Source organism: Ylistrum balloti, unplaced genomic scaffold, assembly GCF_031769215.1.
Source record: "Ylistrum balloti isolate Yb309-2 unplaced genomic scaffold, AGI_CSIRO_Ybal_v1 Utg369848, whole genome shotgun sequence".
Classification (NCBI taxonomy): domain Eukaryota; kingdom Metazoa; phylum Mollusca; class Bivalvia; order Pectinida; family Pectinidae; genus Ylistrum; species Ylistrum balloti.
The window spans coordinates 188,303-210,290 of NW_026782002.1; the positions used below are offsets into that span (position 1 = coordinate 188,303).

The window sequence follows — 21,988 nt, forward strand, 5'->3', positions numbered from 1 at the left end:
ACTTACTACAAAAGACATTTTAAGGCCCCGCATCAAAGATGTGAGAAGTATAGTTTGTCAGAATAACACAAGTAGTCAACTGACCAATGTTCTAAAGGTCAAAGTCAAATTTTACATCCTCTTCATGTTTATACTGACAGTGTAACTAGAATGGTTAAATTTACCCTTTATGGTCAGACAAAAAGCATGGTCCTTTCTGACTTTGTTTTAGTTTGTTTTCCAGATAATCACCTAATTGAATTGGGGACGACAAACTTGATTAAAACTTCATACGCTATTAATCAGTGCATATAACGTTTTTTCGCGTTATTTTCTTATTTGTGCGTCTTTCCTGTCAAGTCACTGATTTTTGAAAAGAAGGCTTTCTATTGTTAAAATGAGATATCTGTCCATTGCTATCAAGGTCTATGTTGCTGAGAAAAAAATAAATTAACAGCAGGGGACAAATGTTGCATGCAATAGTAACTGTACGCTTGGCTTTTAATGAATGCACATATGATAGAATTTACATGCTTTATATGTTTGATATATTTATCTATAAAAGAGACTGTATGTTGTGTTAATGAATTGTCCTTTATTTAAGTATATTTAAGTATCTGTTATGTATAAATCATATTTTTTTTAAATATGTTTTTTTAAGTAACATGATTTTAACATTTCATGTGATATTTTAAAAAATTTCTTAACTCTCGGTTGGATTTCATCAATTGTACCCTAAGTTTAACTGATAATGAGTGCTAGGACGAAATAGCAGAATGATACAACTAACTTCATTATTTGGCATTTTTGTGTCGAAGTATGAATTTAATTATAACAAAGTGCTAATCACTGGTGTCTTTTGTGCTGTATTTAACCATACTAGGGTGCAGGCGGCTGAAGAGGTTCACGCCTTGTCTAGAATGGGAATTATTTTAATGTGGTGATTGGGATAACATTGAGATCGGAGAAGGGATAATTCACTTCAGATACATTTCTCTTATTTTTCTTGTTATTTTATATATGGGCAAATTGTTTCCAATAAAATTGCCAGTTTTACCAAATGTAAATGTGTCATATTTTTGCGGTAAGTATACTATGGTATCGAAATATCGAGACATACGGTCATCATGATATTGAGTCTTCTCAACCCTAAGCAAGTCGTTACAACAAGGCATCAAATTATCATAACGAGATACTGAGTTAAAAAGAAAGATTTAGTACCTATCGAGATACTGAGTCGTCACAACGAGATATTTATTCATCTTAACGAGATACTGTGTAGTCACATCGAGATATTTTATAGTTCTAACGAAATAATGAGTCGTTACAAGGATATAACGAGATACTGACCGAGCTATTATATTAACCTGATAAGAAAATAAGTCGTCATATCGAGATATTTAATCATCTTAACGAGATACTGCTAGCCACAATGAGATATCTAATTCTTCTTACAAGATATAGTGTCGTCACACCGAGATATTTGATTAACCTGTTGAAATACTGAGGCGTCACGAGATATATAATTAACCAAACGAGATACTGAGTAGTCACAACGAGGCTTTTAATCGTCCTCACGAGATACGTAGTCGTCACAAAGACATATATCGAAATCCTTGTCTATCATTTCAAGATGCTTTATTGCAGAAAAACAGATAAAAAAGCTAAACATGGTTTTTATCAACCAACTTTACCAATGTCGTACTTTTCTAGACTCCTTTCGTTACTTAAGTTGATATACAAATATAATGCCCTGCTTATTTTTGTGGTAATTAGGCACAATCTCTTTGGCATTTCTTTTCCATATTCCCTGATTTTCGATCTCATCCATCAAAAGGTCAAAATTCCCCTTGTAGTCTTCAGCTGTTTCCAACAGGGATGGGCGCGTGGCCATCACAAAATATCCACCTGCAATAAATGAACATAGATTATATACATTTGTTGATATTTCTAACAGTAAGTACAGAAGTTGAACAGTGGGCGTTTAAAGATACGCGATCTAAGAAAGGATATGTGTACAAAACTAAGTATGCGAGTGGAGTCTTGGGATTTAAGTAATTTTATCATGCGGAACCAAACTTTAATACGAAAAGTTTTCATTTAATATATTTGCAGCACTATCAGGTTTAAGTTTAACTATATTTTCATTATCTTACGCCAATAGCAAAAACATTTACCACAGAGGTAACTGGCGTACCGAATTAATAAAAAAAATTTCGGTAAAGAATTTTGATACTGTTTATACATTCAACCGGGAAATATAAACCCGGTTTTTATCCAACCGTTACATGTACCTGGTTTAAGTAGCCGCACGACTTCCCACAAACATTCACGTGGAAGATGGCTGTTGTTACAAGCTCCACAAACGACTATGGCTTCATAGGTGTCTATTGAAAATAAAATATAGATATGCTATTGTTGATTTAGCATTGAATATGTTTTGACAGGAATAAGTAAAACATATTTCCACGATATTCTGAAAAGTTAAGGAAAAAAAGAGATATTGCTCTTTTTGGGTGTTCTACTATTCACATTTTCCCGAAATATTGCTACAGCGAAAAAATAACCATCAGAAAACAACAATGTTACAGCAGTATCAATTAATTTTCGTATATTTAGTGGCTCTTCATCAACGAATTCATATGCTTTGAATTATATGTAATATCGTAGAACAGGGGGATTTCGTGAATACTATTTATCAACAACGAAATGTCAACATTTTTGTGAAAATTTAACCCCATGAAAAGGTTTGATTTTGCTTCTTTGTTCAAAGCTTTTGGTAAGCCTGCACAATTTAAACATCGAAAATTCTTTCTTTACAAGAATTATACTTCAGTATCAGGCGTGATGTTTCTTTCTTATAACCTCATTCTATCAGGTAATTACAATGTCTTAAAACCTGTATTCAAGTTCATCTTTATACAAAGGTAACCTGTTTATAACGGCCACGTTTTGGTTCCGTTTTGTAACGCAATTCCTTGTACCTTTATCTCTTCATTTATCAGAGTGGCCTCTGTAGACAAGTTCAACTGGAAATGTGCTTGATCTTACTAAACAGACGTTGACAGAACAATACAATATTGAATTAAATCTGCAAAATGAAATATAAACAATATATTTCTAATTTATCATGTGGTAGCGATTTTCATATCAGTTGTTGTTTTCATTGCATATGAAACCTGAAAACGTTTGTTAAGATTTGTGATTTTTTTCCACAAAAATCTTACTTGGTGCAATGTCTTGTTCGTTTCCGTCAAAATATGAACATATCATAGCTTGGTAAACACCCTTTGTTTTTGCTTCATCTAGCATTCCCTTGGACGGATCTAATGCATCTATTTTGATAAACCCTTCTTTGGCTAGCTTAAACAGAAAAATATAAAAATGAAAAACAAACGTACAATCTGGCTCTACAGACCTTATTATCATTATTTTTAGAACATATTTCCATGTATATTCTAAGTACGCATAGTAGACGTATTTTTGTATCTGTTAAATAAACAACAAAGAGAATACTAAGATGTCATTAGAATCTCATTTCTAAATATGAATTACACCGGGACATTGAAAAAATACAAGGAAGATAGGACCAGGTGTTCCGGAACAGGAAGTGCATTTTGTTTCATTACACATTATTCTATCAAGCCCTTTACATACACTGAAGTCATTTCCGTATGATCTTAAATATTCTAAGAGTATTAATTCGTTGTTCGTGGTAACTCGTGTGGTACCGGGTAGTCGACTGTTTTTAGAATATCGTTAAAGATTGAAAAAATTTAAATATGTTATTGTCAAAGATGCATACCTCTACGCCAACTAAACCCGTGCCTGCCGCAACATCCAGTATATGGACATCCTGCCGACCCTTGGAGTATAATTTAGCCAGTACGCTTGCTACAACAGCTGGGCCACGATATTCTACAGATTCCATGTCCTTTTCCATGGATAAAAAAATAAACCAAACCCGAATGAATTGCTAAATCTCAGAAATATATTCAATAGGACAGTTACATTTTGTTTATGACTTATCACATGGTTGCCTAGTGATGTGAAATTACCTTTGTGTATTAGACATGTATGTGAAAATATAACATTTTTTTTAAGGCAGGGTGTGAAATGACGCAACGCAATTGCAGAGTATGTTATGACGTAATGATAGACAACATAGGTAAAAGTCGAAATAACTTCAAGTTTGGCTTAGTAAACTTATGTTTCTACAATCGTTATGATTCCATTTGATATGTTATTTATGAAACACGCCATTATATTTTGATATTTTTGTTTTGTTATTTAAGCTTGGCAAAGGCTTGCTTGAATAATAAAAGGACTCTCACACTAGTTTCATAAATCACGTATTAAGATTTTATATATATTATACGAAAGTCAATCTCAAAACAAGCTTAGAAAACAACCGATGTTTTTATAACAAGCATATGTGCGATTGTAAGGCTCCAGACATAAAATATAAATTACCTCTTCATACTGCTTGCTCCAGGAATCGTAGAAGTCCGTCTTTACCTCCCGAGTCTTCGTTTTTAAATAGACTTCAGTTAACCTCCCCTCCCTATCCATGATCTGGATAAGTTCGTGTGAATGTGTAACAAAGTTAGACTCTGAAGAAAAGTAAACTAAAAAAAAAAGATTATAAAAAAATGACATTCTCTTTCTTTTTGGACAAGTCAGCAATCGTTCAAATAGCGACAATGGATATTTTTCACAATTATCACGTCAGCACACGAATACCAAAATGTCATAAACTCTGGCTTGTTTATTGGTGAAAAAAAGGTATGTTCCCTTCAGTTATTTAATATCGTACGCTGCTTTTCAATTATAGGTCAAAAGTTAGGGTCACTTATACCACAATTGCAAAAATAATCTTTTTTTGATCTTTGAATGACTGGGGCTTAGGCATTTAATTCGGCAAGTGCACTCAAGCTGCGCATGGGTGAATGAGTTAATGTCTGTATGGTAAGGTGTCCTTTTTAGTCAAGGACATATCCTTGAAAAAACACTAGTCTACAATATTTTTTAGCAATGATTTGTTTTTGTGTGTCAATATATACGATTCAAAACGTAAATAAACGTTAAACATTAAATACTATATTACTTCACCCTACCATATCACCCTCACTGGTTGATTCTCAGCAAAACTTATCAGCTTAAAGCTTTTCGGTAGGTTATCATATTTTTTGTAAGTTCAATCTCAGTTCATTTCTTTTTGGTTCTACCTCCTAAAGTAAAATGTTGGTTTGAAATATAAGATAGATAAATGAATAATCCTTTCCCTCATACTTGTAATATTCACCAATATTTGTTGAGAACTGAACCTACCAAGATAAAGAGAGATTTTATGTTTTTTTTTCCCACGGGATTGTTAATAATTTATGATATACTGCCTAACGATCAAAGTCCATAACGATTCGTTTCAACTCTTTAGAAAAATGGTAATAGATATAAAAAACTTTTCTTTATCATAATCTCAGGACCTTCAAGCGAGAATAGAATAAATTCTATTTCACCCACTTGAAGTTTGCCGTGTACTAGACACAGCAGAGTGTCAGTATCAGAAGACCTAGAACGAGATTTATCGTTGTGCGATCTTTTTTTTATTTTAGTTGAAAATGGAATATAACCATTGCTCAAACCTGCAATATTTACAACGCGGATAGGAAGGTTGTTAGGTAAAAATGATCAGAATAATTGCATTAAAAGTTGATTAACCAATGATAAAAAAACAACAACAACAACAATCACACGTATGTGACTACAGGTGGTTGAGCTTTTTGCTTTAGATTTTCTCAGTTTCTTATTCATAAAATGGCAAGTAAGTTTTGACTATGTTACATGTTAATTTTGAAGCATAAAAAAGAGTAAATATATATATATATATATATATATATATATATATATATATATATATATATACACATATATATATATATATAAGGATCATACAAGATATAAATCTTACAGCAAGTTACTCTGAAATCCTTTACGTACCTACCGTGGATTGACTGGCTTTCCAATAGCTCTGCGCCGGGTGAAAAAACTCCTGTGCCAGGTTAAAAAGAAACCCCCGTGTGTATATAGAAAACGAGTACCCATGGAAATGAACTTCGAGGTGTCAACTCCCAGTATATATCATGCGTGACTTGCATAGCGTTTTAGCATTATCATGTGACCTCCAGCATAAAACAGGTGTCTGGCTTACATGTTTAAACATAGGAAAATTCAAAACCACGTACGGTCTCCTGGCCTCGTATTACCTTTAACACTTTAATCATTTGTTTTTTCTCCAGACATGACCCGAAATGACATTCATTAAACAATGAAACACCACTCTAATTTTTTTTTACATCTTTTTATAATCGTTTTAGCATCTCGTCACACAGCATTGTTCCTTGATCATTGTTTTCTGTGATTTTTGTTATTTCTGTTCAAGAAGATGAACGCTTTATTAATTCATCTTTCAGTTCGCAATATTTAGGCAAATCAGCTGCCATGACATCGACAACCCCATAACAAAGTATTGTGAGTATTGAGGACACAAACGACAGAAAAGATGATGTGAAAGCGACTGGCAATGTAATACGGAATAACACGGGAATTCGAGAGATGTGAGTTAACGAAAATTGCGAGGATGACAGATCAACTTACAATAAAGGGATTCGAGAGAGGGGATTTCATGGAGACTACGGGGATGACAGATCAACTAACACACGAAAAGAAAGAGAGAGAGAGAGGAGTTAATGGCGACTACGGGGATGACAGATCAACTAACATACGAAAAGAAAGAGAGAGAGAGAGAGGGGAGTTAATGGCGACTACGGAGATGACAGTTCAATTTACAACACAAGGATTCTTATATTTTGTCATCTTGCATCGGCTATGATATTGCACATTTGTCGTTTTTTTCTTGTCTTCATATAAAGCATACAATGTAAGGTAAAAGTAAGATTTAAAAAAATATTTTAAGTGGGATTTAAAAGAATATCAAACGAGGATGTAGTTTCAGAATGATTTCGAGCCGTGTTGTTCCCTAAAACTTGCATATGCTCTCTTGCGATGAAACGGGTATAACAGGAATTTTTACCGGTCAAACCAGCAATCATTATGTCATTGAACACGTAACAAGACATGTATGCATTTTCAAATTAGTCTCTCGACTGTAGAACAGAGGTTCTTATAACACAACCAGTAGAAGATTGGAGTTCAGGAAGCCATCTAGATATGCCGCAGCGGACCAGTACTTCATCGGAAAGAGGTGGGCCACAGAACCTCGCTCATCTAGGGCCGAATTGACTACAGTGCATAGTTACCATTTGATGTATTTTTGGTCTATTATCTGTTTACCATCTCGTCACACTGTTTTCGACCTTAGTGTACATAGGATTATAGTACAGCCGAAAAAGTTGGTCGATTCCGTACCATCTCGCACATTACGTACGTCAGTGTTAGTATGCTCAACACTGGTCATTTATCTGATGAAGATGACCGTGTATTTATCGAAACGTCACACTCTAATTTTCTATAGGTTGTGTTATAAGAACTTCTATTCTATTGACATTCCCAAGAAAATGTTCCAAAATACTCTCCACTGTCTTACATATTTTTAATTTTAACAAACAATATTCCCGGTGAGAAGAGAAGAAATATTTTCTTCAACAATTTTCAAAAACTATTTATAAAAGCAAGTAGATACTTATCAGAGTCCATTGAATTTGAAAACTTTTTTTATTTAAAAATCATATTGGCGTATATCAAGTATATCTCACATCAGATGGATATATAAAGCTTTGAAATTACCAACATGTCAGCATAATCATAAACAAAAAATATTCAGAGCAGATAAAGCTCTTTTAATGTCGCCTGTCCATGGTCTGCTTCAGACAAGTGGGCTCTATTACAAAATACGCATATTTTACCAATGAACACACATTCCCTTTCCTATTTCTCGCGGTCCTTATGGCGTTTGTGGTAATGTAAATTTCGCTATTTTATTCAAGTAATAATCTGTCTGAAAGTCACAGCTGAATAAAACAGCAAAACATTAACTTAATTTCTTTATCATTTACAAATCAAAGCTTGCTTGCACGTTATACTGGTTTATTGTGCAAAAAGATTCATTAATAGAAATGTTATCGGTTTAATTGGAGCAATGTCTATGTATCGTTAGCCTGTTTGGTACTAAAGCATCTGCAGTATATATTAGCTATATTTGTATTACATTTTCCGTTTACTCAAGACATCGACAATTACTTTATCAAATGATATTTTAACACTTTTCGCTTTGTTAAAAGCTATTGTTAAAGCAATTAGCATGGAGACTATATAAAATCATTGATGATGTGACAAGAAAATGTCTTAAACCTGTCTGTAGGGTAGCTGCAATTCTTTAGTAAATTACCAATTTAAGGAAGCCGAGGTCTTGATAATTATAGAGTGGCTAATATTAACATCGGTAATTTTTTACATAAAAAAAGTTCATTACTTCGAATGTAGAAATAAATGTACCACTGTAATTTCCTTCAGTCACTCAAAGCACATTCATCCAAACAAAAGCAAAAACTGCAGTAACTGAATGTAGATGACTTTAAATTGACTCCTCTTTCAGCGTGCTCGTGTTCTACCTCTTCCTTCACCTATAGTCCAGCTGGGACATAGTAACTGTCAATTAAAGCATCACTCAAAAAGGTTAAACTCTAAGAGCATACTTCGGTGGATTCACTTTCATCGGTCTATCGACTTTAAAAATAAGCATATTGAAATCTAAAATGAAAACAAAACGAAAGTACGTAATTATTGATCCTCTTCACACTTAACGATTTACAGATATGTTATTATGCCTAAAGGTAGGAAATCCAAGAACATGATCCTTGTTTCAGCCTACAAAAGAACTAGGTTTCCTTTATAACCGATGAAATACTACCTACCAATTATTCATTTTCCTAAAACAAAAGAATAACTGACTTATCCTGCCTCAATTTAGCATTCACGTAGATTGACTATTGACGATAAGTGGTTTGTTTCTGATTCCTAGCATCACAAGGGTCCATATAAAGAACATTTTCATTCAAGAATGGCTGGATCTTCAACAAAATATTTACCAAAACTTCTCACTACCACCGTTAGTGCCATCAAATCAAAGATCTTTTTATAGCGGTACTGCTTACTCAGTAAGTGCTATACGGATTTGAAAAAAAAACCAAAGCATTTTTGTCTTTTGACCAAAAGTGCTTAGGACCTTGCGTCCTTCACTTTCACTTTTGTTGTCGAAGTCTTGTCATTAAGTAACGAGATATTTATTGACAATGTCCATAGTATATGCCCACAAGAATTAAAAATCAAAGATACATGTGACAGTTGATTCGATGTTCGAGGGTTTTGTCCAAATGCAAGATACAGGCAACCGACAAACAAACCCACGCCACATGGTTTTAAGAGATGCACGTTGATGCTCGTCAAAATAATGACATTGAGAAATATTGTATTTCTTTGTGCAATGTGAAGCTGAACGGTAAGTATGCCTGATGGTTCCGCTGTTGTTTCCCTTATTCTCATTTAGAAACGTGACATAACTTTGTTTGACTGACAAATATTAACATATCCGGAACACCTGGTCTTATTTTCCTTATGTTTTAGAGACAGGCAAATATTATTTTGTTAAAATTTTGGCCAACTTTCATCGAATAGGCATTTGAATTATGATTCATTAATACATATCCTTTGCTGTTTTTACGAAGAAAAAACATGATATTCAAAAGTGTCACATATCAGCTTTGGATCTAGGGCGATGGCAGTCTGGCTCCAAATCAGATGATTGCGCTTGGAATAGTTTGTGTAGTGTAAGACTATTTATTCAAAGTTCTATTAATTAAAGTATATACTAGAAGTATAGCTGCTTTTGCTGGAGAGTATAGCTTCCCTTTACAGAAATGTAATAGATTACTGCAAATAACGAACGCATTGTACCTGCGTCCCTGGATACACTGTCGTTACGAAGGTGGTCGTTAAGGCAGTAAGGGATTTCTTTCATTTTGACTGTCTGCTGGATATTTTCTTTGAGGAAGCTGGTGTCGCTAGTTTGCCTGGTATATCATACCTGTAGAAACAGAAGACACAACATTGCTGTATTGCTATTATACACGTAAACTTCATTTATTTTATAACGATTGCGAAACAAGTTATTTCAACTAATATTAAACACTATTGTTGGCCCGGATGTAAGCGCGCGAGGTGTCTACTTGTGGGCGGAAACCGGAGTACCCGGGGAAAACCCACGAAGTCGGGCAGGTGACCCTTTACCTTTTCACCTACCGATCACCCTATTACAATTATTAAATAAAATGCTGTGTTTACAAAATCATAATAATTACCATATTGGTCTGCATTATAGAATTCAAACATCCTTGAGTAATTTTCAAATACGTTTCGTAGAAGTGAAAGTTATTAATAGCAATATACATGCAAAAGATTATCCATTTCTTCTAGGGGTCTCAGTGTAAATCATATTTTTTGTCAAATTTATCGGCGGATTTGAAGTTAAACTAAGATTTTTTTACATTTTGTTATTATCTCTTATTTCTACTGTATCTAACTCTGAATTTGTATCAAAAGGCACTATTCGTTTGCACAATTTTCGAGATAACAGGCTGTTGACTCTGCTGGTGGACTTTTATTCAAAGCTTTGTCGTGGCATGGTTCAGAATATGGAAATGTACCTGATGTTGTTCTAAAATTGTCAGTTATATGAAAATTGATATATACATGAAATAATGGGACCAGTGCACTTCCCCATCTATAACATTTAACTTTTCTTTTGATTTTTTTCAGTCGCCCTCTATGCTTTAATATTAAGGCACTTAGCAACACTGATGAATCATAGAAGAACCAAACTATTTTGGGATGCAGTTTAATTCATTGCTTGGCTCTATTGTATCTACCTCTAAATTTGTTTCAAATGTGCTATTCATTTGAGTGTCTTTTGTAAATCTTTGGTATATTTAAGTTTTAGGAAATACTATGTAACAGTTACATAAAACAATTATAGTGCGCCTATCTATTGCCCGTAAGATATTAGATTAGGATTAATATATTACTAGTCCATGTGTACGGTTTTGTAAATTGGCTACTGAAAGAAAGACGATTAGGTTCAGCACATTTAAAAACATTATGTTTCAGGTTTATAGAAGAAACCTACCAGCAACACATGCAGTGAAGTAGCAAGCTATGGTGCCGACAATAACAGCCCGAGGGGCGAGCTTTGTGACAGCACCAATGTATGACGGAGCCAGTACCGATATTGAACCAATGCTAATACCAAGCGACGATAACGAGGCAAATCCACACAAAGCATAGGCAGTGATCACCTCGGAACGGTCCTGAAAAATAACAGTAATGATCAATGATGCTGTATCCTAACGTATTGTACATTCATATCGTTTTTTATGATATCATTAAAGTAAACCTGAAATGGGATTATCATTAGGTTTCCTGTCCTAAACTATACTGGATAACAGCTGTTTTCACCTCTCTCTTGTATGTTGCTATTTTTGTCATTTATATAGCTTCGGGAAGATATAACCCGCGCGTCATTAAAGTACTCGTCATTGTTGATCTTTTATTTGGAAATATGACAATGATTAAATAAGATATTACAAGTTTGACACAAAATGGCGAAATTTGCGCTCGGTTATGACAACGATGGTTATTCAACAAAAAGATCAGTCAGTGGTGTTGTAGCAAGAAAATCATAAAGAATATGTTGCATATTGCGCATTTCATGATTGTCTATTAACTTGTTTCTTATTGCAATACCCGTAAAGCAAGTTTCCACTGAAATAACTATCTTTATTTTTCTAATTTTGAGATACAGAAGTATTTTGTTAAAAGCAAAGACGAACAACTAAGAGACAAGTTTATAGTTATAGTCGAACTGGCAAAATGTAAAAAAATCAAACAAGCAAAAAACAATTGTATGATGATATACACAGAATAAAAATAAAACGCGGAATTGGATATTTCTACCCAATGAAAAAACACGTTTGACCAAATAAGTCTTATAGCTATATTGGATCTACATGCTGGTTCTTCATCCTCCTCTGTAGGTGGGATGTCGCCAAATTGTTATTATAAAAACCTGGCATGAAAAAAATAAACTTACCGATAAAATGCCTCGAACGAGAGTTTGGTTCCACTGGGGTAAAAATATGTCATACGAGTCTTGATAGAACACGGTGTCATTGAATAATGATGAATACTCGGTAAAGACTTCTTTGTTCCGAAAGTATTCGCCAATTCTTATATAGGATATGGATAAATCAATCAGGCTCCTTAAACCAAGTAGATTCGCGACTCTGAAACAATCCTGCACATCCACGCCCATCAGGAAAGCAAAAGGATAAAATAGATATGATGAAATACTCTGCAAGAAGAAAGAATTGCTTCAGACATTTAAGTTGCTTTTGGTCATGATATAATTGATAATGGACTAGGTACTTGGGTACGACAATTGTGCTCCCTCCGACGACCAACTAGAAATACAATGTTTAGAGCTTCCTATGGCTTTTCAGATGAGCATAGATCAGATTGTGTAAGGCATTAGCTGATCTAGGATGACGCTCAAAAATGATTAACAGATGGAGTTGCGATAACAGGACAAGTACAAATCAAAATCAGTTCAATATTCCCAAACTGCACTGAAAAAATGGGTTTCTAGAATGCTTTAGATTTCAATGGTTATACCGTTAATCAGTGACTAGAACCAACTGAGTGCTTGATTTGCATTTTCTCATTATAAATGTTCAATATCATATTTCACCATTCTTTGAGTAGAAATCGAATTATGAAAGAAGGACAAAATGATAGCCATGAGTAAATACAAGACATTTCATGGCAGAATATGTAAATATATATATATATATATTTTCAAATTCTTGATATATCAAATGTGCTTGAACAGCAGAGATGTCCAAACGTATGAACTATATGTAATGTGGCTATTTATTCCATGAATCAAGAGTATGCAATAAAAAATCAAGAACATTGGTAGTTTTATATACTCGTCCATGTATTGCGCTACGTCAACGTCAAACTGACGTTTTGGTTGTGAAATAAAAAAAAAATCATGTTTAGTTGACATTTGTTTTCGTTTATAAATAATACCCATGACTTCAACTGGCATTAAAATCACTTTGAATTTTCCACTTTTTGTCGTTTCGTGCTTACATGGATTTGTGGATTAAAGATATTGATAAATTTTATGAAAATTATGAAAATAAAATCCCAATGAAAGTTAATTACATTACAGTACGCATATACCTTACTTCAAAATTAAAGTTTTCCAATCCAGCCCTGGCTCCGAACCATTGTAGAGAAGTATCAGTTAAATCCAATACCGCCAAGAGAACCAATATGTTCACCGCAATACTTGACACGAATCTTAACCCTTGTCTTGCACCAAGTGACAAAGCGTGCAGTACATTTGATTCCGTTCTGCAAAATAAACAAATAAAAATAGACCTTTCTTAGAGAGCTTTGCATTCGTTAGTAAATGATGTTGAAATATATTAAATATAAACGTTAATTTGCGTATCATCTCCAAAAGACTCTGAATTTTCGAGTGTTTTATTCTCGCAACGTTTAAGAAGATATGAAATGTCGAAATCCTTTTTTTCGCAGCTTCCAAAATATCAAACTAGTCTTTTCGTTTTGTCCACAATGTGTCACACACAAAACCTTTTAATTTTGCCATGACATGTTCCAGGGATGCAGAGAGCGAAATTGATCGTAACCCTGGAGTATCGAGTTTGCAGGACGTTGTAGCAAATTTTGAAGATCGGTGGAAAAAGTTGACCAAACATTGTTCTGGAAACTATCCAAAAAACAAATTAAACAAATCTCAATTATTACTAACTAGATTAAAGACTGCAGGTCAGGTTCCCCGTGATCCAGAATGAATTATAAAGGCAGCTGTAATTATTACTAAAATATACATGTATATGAATTGTCATATAAACTAATAGGCTTCCAAGAAAAAACGTCTTGTGGAGATGTAAAGGTACGTCCGTTGTACATGTAATTCTACGTGACGTGACGTAAGCAATTTGTAATTTACGCTAAAATATATTATCTTGACGTCGTTGTAACCCACATTTGAAAAATCCTATCTCAAAATGTACTTTATGCAGGTACTTGTTCAAAATAAGACAACTTACCTTTCAATTTCGTCCTTTTTACCATTATCTCCTGTTAATGACCAGGATGGCGAACTCGGGTAGTTCAACTTAGCAGCAGCCAAGGCAGCAGGGGCAGACAACACAGAAGCTGATATGAGATATCTTACTGGCACCTTTAATGACAGGACAAAGAGCAATGATAGTAGTTTATCACTGACAATTTCAATACCAAAGTTAATAGCCATGCGTTACTTTATTGCTATGGTAACGAATATGTTGATATGTTCAATATATGGAAATTATCATTTCATTGGTATCATCGAACTCCCAGTCAAATAGCGGTCTTCGCATCGATAGAGGCGAGTTAGGTTCTTATCCCAAAAACAACGAATATAGCAACACGGTCCAACCGCCGATAGAAGTGAGGTAAGATATTTACCACTAACCCAGAGTAAAGCAACTATGTCTCACCACCGATAGCAGTGAGTCAGACATTTACCACTAACCCAGAGTAAAGCAACTCTGTCTCACCACCGATAGCAGTGAGTCAGATATTTACCACAAACCCCGAGTAAAGCAACACTGTCCCACCACCGATAGCAGTGAGTCAGATATTTACCACTAACCCAGAGTAAAGCAACTCTGTCTCACCACCGATAGCAGTGAGTCGGATATTTACCACAAACCCCGAGTAAAGCAACACTGTCTCACCACCGATAGCAGTGAGTCAGATATTTACCACTAACCCAGAATAAAGCAATTGTGTCTCCCCACCGATAGCAGTGAGTCAGATATTTACCACAAACCCCGAGTAAAGCAGCTCTGTCTCACCACCGATAGCAGTGAGTCAGATATTTACCACAAACCCCGAGTAAAGCAACTCTGTCTCACCACCGATAGCAGTGAGTCAGATATTTACCCACATGCCCCACGTAAAGCACCAGTGACCAACCACCGATAGAGGTGAAGGAGATACTAACCCCATATCCTGAATACAGCACCACTGCGCCACCACCGATAGAGGCAACATCTCCCACAAACACACAGAATATCTCCGGTTCGCTCAGGTAGTTAAGGTACTCTTTTATAAAAAGTATGGCTTGTCCCTGACAAAATTGACAAAAAAGATTATCTATAAAATATAATGAAAATAGGATATGTTTTAGCCCAAATGTCCCAGATAGCCCAAAAGGCTGTAAATATATACCTTTAATTGTAACAAAACCTCTCCTACAAATGTCGATATAATTTACCTCTCCTCCAAATGTCTTTAGTATTTACCTCTCCTACAAATATCGTTGGTATTTACCTCTCCTATAAATGTCTTTAGTATTTACCTCTCCTACAAATATCGTTGGTATTTACCTCTCCTATAAATGTCTTTAGTATTTACCTCTCCTACAAATATCGTTGGTATTTACCTCTCCTATAAATGTCTTTAGTATTTACCTCTCCTACAAATATCGTTGGTATTTACCTCTCCTATAAATGTCTTTAGTATTTACCTCTCCTACAAATATCGTTGGTATTTACCTCTCCTATAAATGTCTTTAGTATTTACCTCTCCTACAAATATCGTCGGTATTTACCTCTCCTATAAATGTCTTTAGTATTTACCTCTCCTACAAATATCGTTGGTATTTACCTCTCCTATAAATGTCTTTAGTATTTACCTCTCCTACAAATATCGTTGGTATTTACCTCTCCTATAAATGTCTTTAGTATTTACCTCTCCTACAAATATCGTTGGTATTTACCTCTCCTATAAATGTCTTTAGTATTTACCTCTCCTACAAATATCGTTGGTATTTACCTCTCCTATAAATGTCTTTAGTATTTACCTCTCCTACAAATATCGTTGGTATTTACCTCTCCTATAAATGTCTTTAGTATTTACCTCTCCTACAAATATCGTTGGTATTTACCTCTCCTATAAATGTCTTTAGTATTTACCTCTCCTACAAATATCGTTGGTATTTACCTCTCCTATAAATGTCTTTAGTATTTACCTCTCCTACAAATATCGTTGGTATTTACCTCTCCTATAAATGTCTTTAGTATTTACCTCTCCTACAAATATCGTCGGTATTTACCTCTCCTATAAATTTCTTTAGTATTTACCTCTCCTACAAATATCGTTGGTATTTACCTCTCCTATAAATGTCTTTAGTATTTACCTCTCCTACAAATATCGTTGGTATTTACCTCTCCTATAAATGTCTTTAGTATTTACCTCTCCTATAAATGTCTTTAGTATTTACCTCTCCTACAAATATCGTTGGTATTTACCTCTCCTACAAATATCGTTGGTATTTACCTCTCCTACAAATATCGTTGGTATTTACCTCTCCTAAAAATATCGTTGGTATTTACCTCTCCTATAAATATCGTTGATATTTACCTCTCCTACAAATATCGTTGGTATTTACCTCTCCTATAAATATCGTTGATATTTACCTCTCCTATAAATGTCTTTAGTATTTACCTCTCCTACAAATGTCTTTAGTATTTACCTCTCCTACAAATGTCTTTAGTATTTACCTCTCCTACAAATGTCTTTAGTATTTACCTCTCCTACAAATGTCTTTAGTATTTACCTCTCCTACAAATATCGTTGGTATTTACCTCTCCTACAAATATCGTTGGTATTTACCTCTCCTATAAATATCGTTGATATTTACCTCTCCTACAAATATCGTTGGTATTTACCTCTCCTACAAATATCGTTGGTATTTACCTCTCCTATAAATATCGTTGATATTTACCTCTCCTACAAATATCGTTGGTATTTACCTCTCCTATAAATATCGTTGATATTTACCTCTCCTATAAATGTCTTTAGTATTTACCTCTCCTCCAAATGTCTTTAGTATTTACCTCTCCTCCAAATGTCTTTAGTATTTACCTCTCCTCCAAATGTCTTTAGTATTTACCTCTCCTACAAATGTCTTTTGTATTTTCCTCTCCTACAAATATCGTTGGTATTTACCTCTCCTACAAATATCGTTGGTATTTACCTCTCCTATAAATATCTTTTTTATTTACCTCTCCTACAAATATCGTTTGTATTTACCTCTCCTATAAATATCGTTGATATTTACCTCTCCTATAAATGTCTTTAGTATTTACCTCTCCTACAAATGTCTTTAGTATTTACCTCTCCTACAAATGTCTTTAGTATTTACCTCTCCTACAAATGTCTTTAGTATTTACCTCTCCTACAAATGTCTTTAGTATTTACCTCTCCTACAAATGTCTTTAGTATTTACCTCTCCTACAAATATCGTTGGTATTTACCTCTCCTACAAATATCGTTGGTATTTACCTCTCCTATAAATATCGTTGATATTTACCTCTCCTACAAATATCGTTGGTATTTACCTCTCCTATAAATATCGTTGATATTTACCTCTCCTATAAATATCGTTGATATTTACCTCTCCTACAAATATCGTTGGTATTTACCTCTCCTATAAATATCGTTGATATTTACCTCTCCTACAAATATCGTTGGTATTTACCTCTCCTATAAATATCGTTGATATTTACCTCTCCTACAAATATCATTGGTATTTACCTCTCCTACAAATATCGTTGGTATTTACCTCTCCTTCAAATGTCTTTAGTATTTACCTCTCCTATAAATGTCTTTAGTATTTACCTCTCCTACAAATATCGTTGGTATTTACCTCTCCTATAAATATCGTTGGTATTTACCTCTCCTTCAAATGTCTTTAGTATTTACCTCTCCTATAAATGTCTTTAGTATTTACCTCTCCTACAAATATCGTTGGTATTTACCTCTCCTACAAATATCGTTGGTATTTACGCCTCCTACAAATACCGTTGATATTTACCTCTCCTACAAATATCGTTGATATTTACCCTTCCTACAAATATCATTGGTATTTACCCCTCCTACAAATATCGTTGATATTTATCTCTCCTACAAATATTATTACATCTACTTATTTACCCAAACCCTTTACACACATTAAACTGTTTTATACTCCGGCTTATATCATTAACACTTACCCCTCCTACAAATATGTTGGCGGCAGCGCATATCGACTCCGGGTTACTTGTTCCTGTACAAAACGCTAGTAGGGAACCAAGATTTCTGTTGATGAATCTAAGGACCCCTAAATAGGTCAACACCCTCACAGTGGAAACAAAGAATATGACCTTCGGTAAAATCTGCAACACATTAAATTGTTAAAATCTTTGAGAATTCTCGTACTTTGTGTTGATCATTGATTTAAAAAATTCACGGGCCCCCATCATGAATTTCGACAATTGACAGGATTGTGGACATATGGCATTAATTTATTTTAACTGATTTATAGACCAAGAAAACAAAGAAATGACACGATTTTTTTGGAATATATAGTAAAAGTGATTGAATCACGAAAAGTATGAAATCGTGGAAATGTATTTCCCTAAAGAGACGGCTTTTCCCTTTCGGCAACATATTGATGCGAACTCACAACATATGCAAATATTTTGTAACTTTGTTTATTGTGGTATTGTAGAAAAATAACTCACTCCAAAAGCAAAAAAGAACTGTGGGTAATTTTTGCCGAAGATGAATTCTGACCCCTTTTTAGAATGATCAAGTAATTCACTAAGCCGAGTGCTGCACCACATGACAGAATCTTTCCCGACGGTTGTGTACAGCACTAGAATGGCTAGTGTGAACTGTATTCCGAATCCCCAAAATACACTGTGCCAGGCTATCTGAAACCGATAGTGAAGGACATTTTCATTAAAAAAGGCAACAGGCGATTTATCATAAAAACGATAACTCTGCTGAAGTCTTGATGATGTTTTATTCCACTCTTGAATCCTATGGGAAAACATTAAATTTCCAAGTTCAGTTTAAGATGTAAAGTCTTGTTCGGGTTATTAATGTTTTCTGATTTTTCCTTTGAAAATTCTTTTCACAAATAAGCATATGTGATGTAACCTTTATGCAGAGTGATATCTATACCTGAATTTAAAACACTTTATTATGGAATATATAATGCAAAGTATGCTTCAAACAGAGCAGAAATGCATCAGTTAATTTTTCTATTTTATCCATGATGCAAATTAAAATATTTCCCCGTAAAAACGTATATTTCATCTTACAGTTCTAAAACCCCATGACCCCGAGGCTGTCTATCACATAACTCTTCTTACATTGGCTCGGTCCAGTGATGTTATATACAACAGTAATAAAAAGACAACCAGTCCTCCAAATGACACCAGATTCCGGAAGTTACCCCTCGCTACAGCCGTGCCTACCATAGACCCGATCACCACAAGCATGGCGATGTAAAGACCCCTGTTTTAAAGATTTAAATATCTTGATTATTTTGTTTAAAGCGTTTTTATTTTATGAAATATTTAATACATGTAGAGTGATAGTGGCAGCAACGAGTGAAAGAACTACCTGGCTACACGTTATTGGCACTGTAACGTAAATAGTAAAGTGGAACTGCAAATCAGTATTACAGAATGAGATATTATATACGATTTTCAGGAATATGAAGGAAGCATTCCAATGAAGCTTTAGAAAATTGGAATCAATCATATACATTTGTCCTGAAGTTAGGAACTGTCAATTCTGTGATGAAAATTTTCATCAAAACTGTTTTAAAAAAAACCTTGTAGTATTCCTTGCAGTGTCTCCTTTGCCAACAAACGACACATCCAACCTAACGATAGTCCGAATTATACTGGAATATCGCGTGCGCTAACAAAATATAAGTTTACTTAGCCACCTAGGACAGCGTTTACACGTGTACTACTTGTAAACCATACCTGCATTAAAAAAAAAAAAAGACACGTTGAAAATTGAGAAACGCTGAAAAATGGCAGTCTTCTGGAATGATTCATAGTGGTATGGCATACATGCAAGTAGCTGCATGTTTTGATGTTGACAATTCTGCAAAATCTCGATTAATGAAGCTTCTGAACAAAACAGAGTATGTTAGCGAGCGTCCTATTTGTGGCAGACATCGATAGACTACAAAAAGAGAAGACAGACTTCCTTGTAACTGTACAAGTTGTTGTCGTTTAATATCTTTCTAATATATAACGAACAACAATGAGACCCACATATGATAATGGCGGTCCCGAAATTATGGCCTATTTGCCGATATCATCGTTGACATGACAACTCACTTAGTACTAGTCACTGGACAAACAACTTGGGGGAGAAGGTGGACCAACAACTTAATACGAATTACAAATATCATAAATCCAATTTTACGTATAACTTTTAGGATGTGGTACATTTTATTTTTTTATTTCGATTGCGATAATTGTGACTTAAGTCAGTTTTATCATTTTTTATGTTTATAGGGAGACTTCTGATGAAAATGAAGAAGATGATAAGACCAGGCGTTCTAGAAGGGTAAGCGTCTGTGGTATAATAGACGATTCCCGCCACTTCTAAATATTTGTTAACAAAGGACTTTATAAAATGCTTTATTGTTATCTATGTTTTATGTATTAATTTATTTACGACTTATTTGTTTGTACTTACCATCTGATATATTTTCTTACTTTCAGCTGAATTCTTCCTTGGCATTTTAGTTGCTGTATATCAGAATAGATGTTCGCAAACCAGTTCCACTTCTTCAGCAGATTCCACGAGATGAGGAGATACCACAATATTGTACCAATAAGAAGTCTTAAAGAATTTTCAGATCCAAATTCTACTGTCATAGAATATCCAACATATGCTAGAAATAATCCTGCAATGATGACTTTCGTCGCCTTGGTAACCGGTGCTTTGTAAGATGTTATACATTCGGAAAACCTTTGCCTTTCTGCACTTTGTCTTTCCGTTTCTGGAAACGTATCGCCATCATTGATGGTAACCGTGACAACCATCTCTTTTGCATTGTCATCTGGGTACGTTTTTTCTGCAGTGTCAGATACCTGGATGTATGTCGGTTTACTAGCCATTTCAGCCGTCATCTTACTATCATAAATCAAAGATGTATTCAAAATCACATTTATCTTGTAAAGCAACTGTTGAATAAAGTTGATAAAATTTATCGGATGAAAATAGAGTAATAAATATGTCATTTGTTGTAGCATTAACGATACTTCTTCTTGAGTATGTAAGGTTTTCTAGATGTAAATTTTGCACTCGTGTATACAATGCAGCGCATTTTATGGAGTCAATAGCTAAATACTTGATAACTATCATTCTAAAAAGCATTTAATGGGTTTATGTATGTTGTTAAAAAGGCACTATCAATTTATTAAAAGTTTAACATATTTTTAATATAAGATAGTGTTTTTATTTATTATTTTCGTTTACATTGTGTTTTAACAGTGATAATTTCAACAATAACCAAACTTTGACTTACCGTTTTATAATCACAACTTTTTGTTATTGCGACAGTTATTATTGTACCTACCTCAGCCTATAGACGGTGGATCTGCAGACAATTACACCAGGGTAACACAGTAGCGAATGTCTCGTCACGTAGTGTAGGCAGATATGACATGTCTTGAATATCCATAAACTTACTTAGTTGATTTATTTATGCAACGGGATGTTCCTATGAAATTTAGTATTTTTCGATTATACTGTCACAGCCAAAGTAAGCACTGTATGTATCTTTTAATATTGTATTATGCATTTTGTGAAATTGAAGGTGTTGACAGCAAATATGCACAGTCTCTCTCACTCTCACTCTTTTATCTCAACATGTGGGAAAGGATATCTAGAGGAGATGCTGACTTCCATGTGATATACATCTACAGTTGCACTTGTATATTTTGACTGTTTGGTTCTTATCAATTGTTTGCAATTTTGTAAAGAAAAAAAT

General features: G+C 34.3%; 2 protein-coding genes across 2 annotated transcripts; both read right to left on the reverse strand.

The window, feature by feature from the left end:
• Positions 1–1,702: 1,702 nt before the first annotated feature.
• On the reverse strand, positions 1,703–4,551 carry LOC132545467 (methyltransferase-like protein 27). Its single transcript, XM_060209148.1, has 5 exons — positions 4,453–4,551; positions 3,785–3,913; positions 3,207–3,342; positions 2,274–2,366; positions 1,703–1,887 (listed from the first exon to the last, which is right to left on the reverse strand). Exons 1-5 carry the CDS (start codon positions 4,549–4,551, stop codon positions 1,703–1,705), a joined length of 642 nt encoding a protein of 213 aa, XP_060065131.1.
• A 2,611-nt stretch (positions 4,552–7,162) lies between these two features.
• Positions 7,163–21,125, reverse strand: LOC132545457 (solute carrier family 28 member 3-like). The gene is made up of 10 exons (XM_060209140.1): positions 20,689–21,125; positions 19,338–19,482; positions 18,702–18,893; positions 18,192–18,353; positions 15,137–15,262; positions 14,196–14,329; positions 13,305–13,473; positions 12,143–12,403; positions 11,180–11,360; positions 7,163–7,281 (listed from the first exon to the last, which is right to left on the reverse strand). Exons 1-10 carry the CDS (start codon positions 21,123–21,125, stop codon positions 7,163–7,165), a joined length of 1,926 nt encoding a protein of 641 aa, XP_060065123.1.
• Positions 21,126–21,988: the final 863 nt, after the last annotated feature.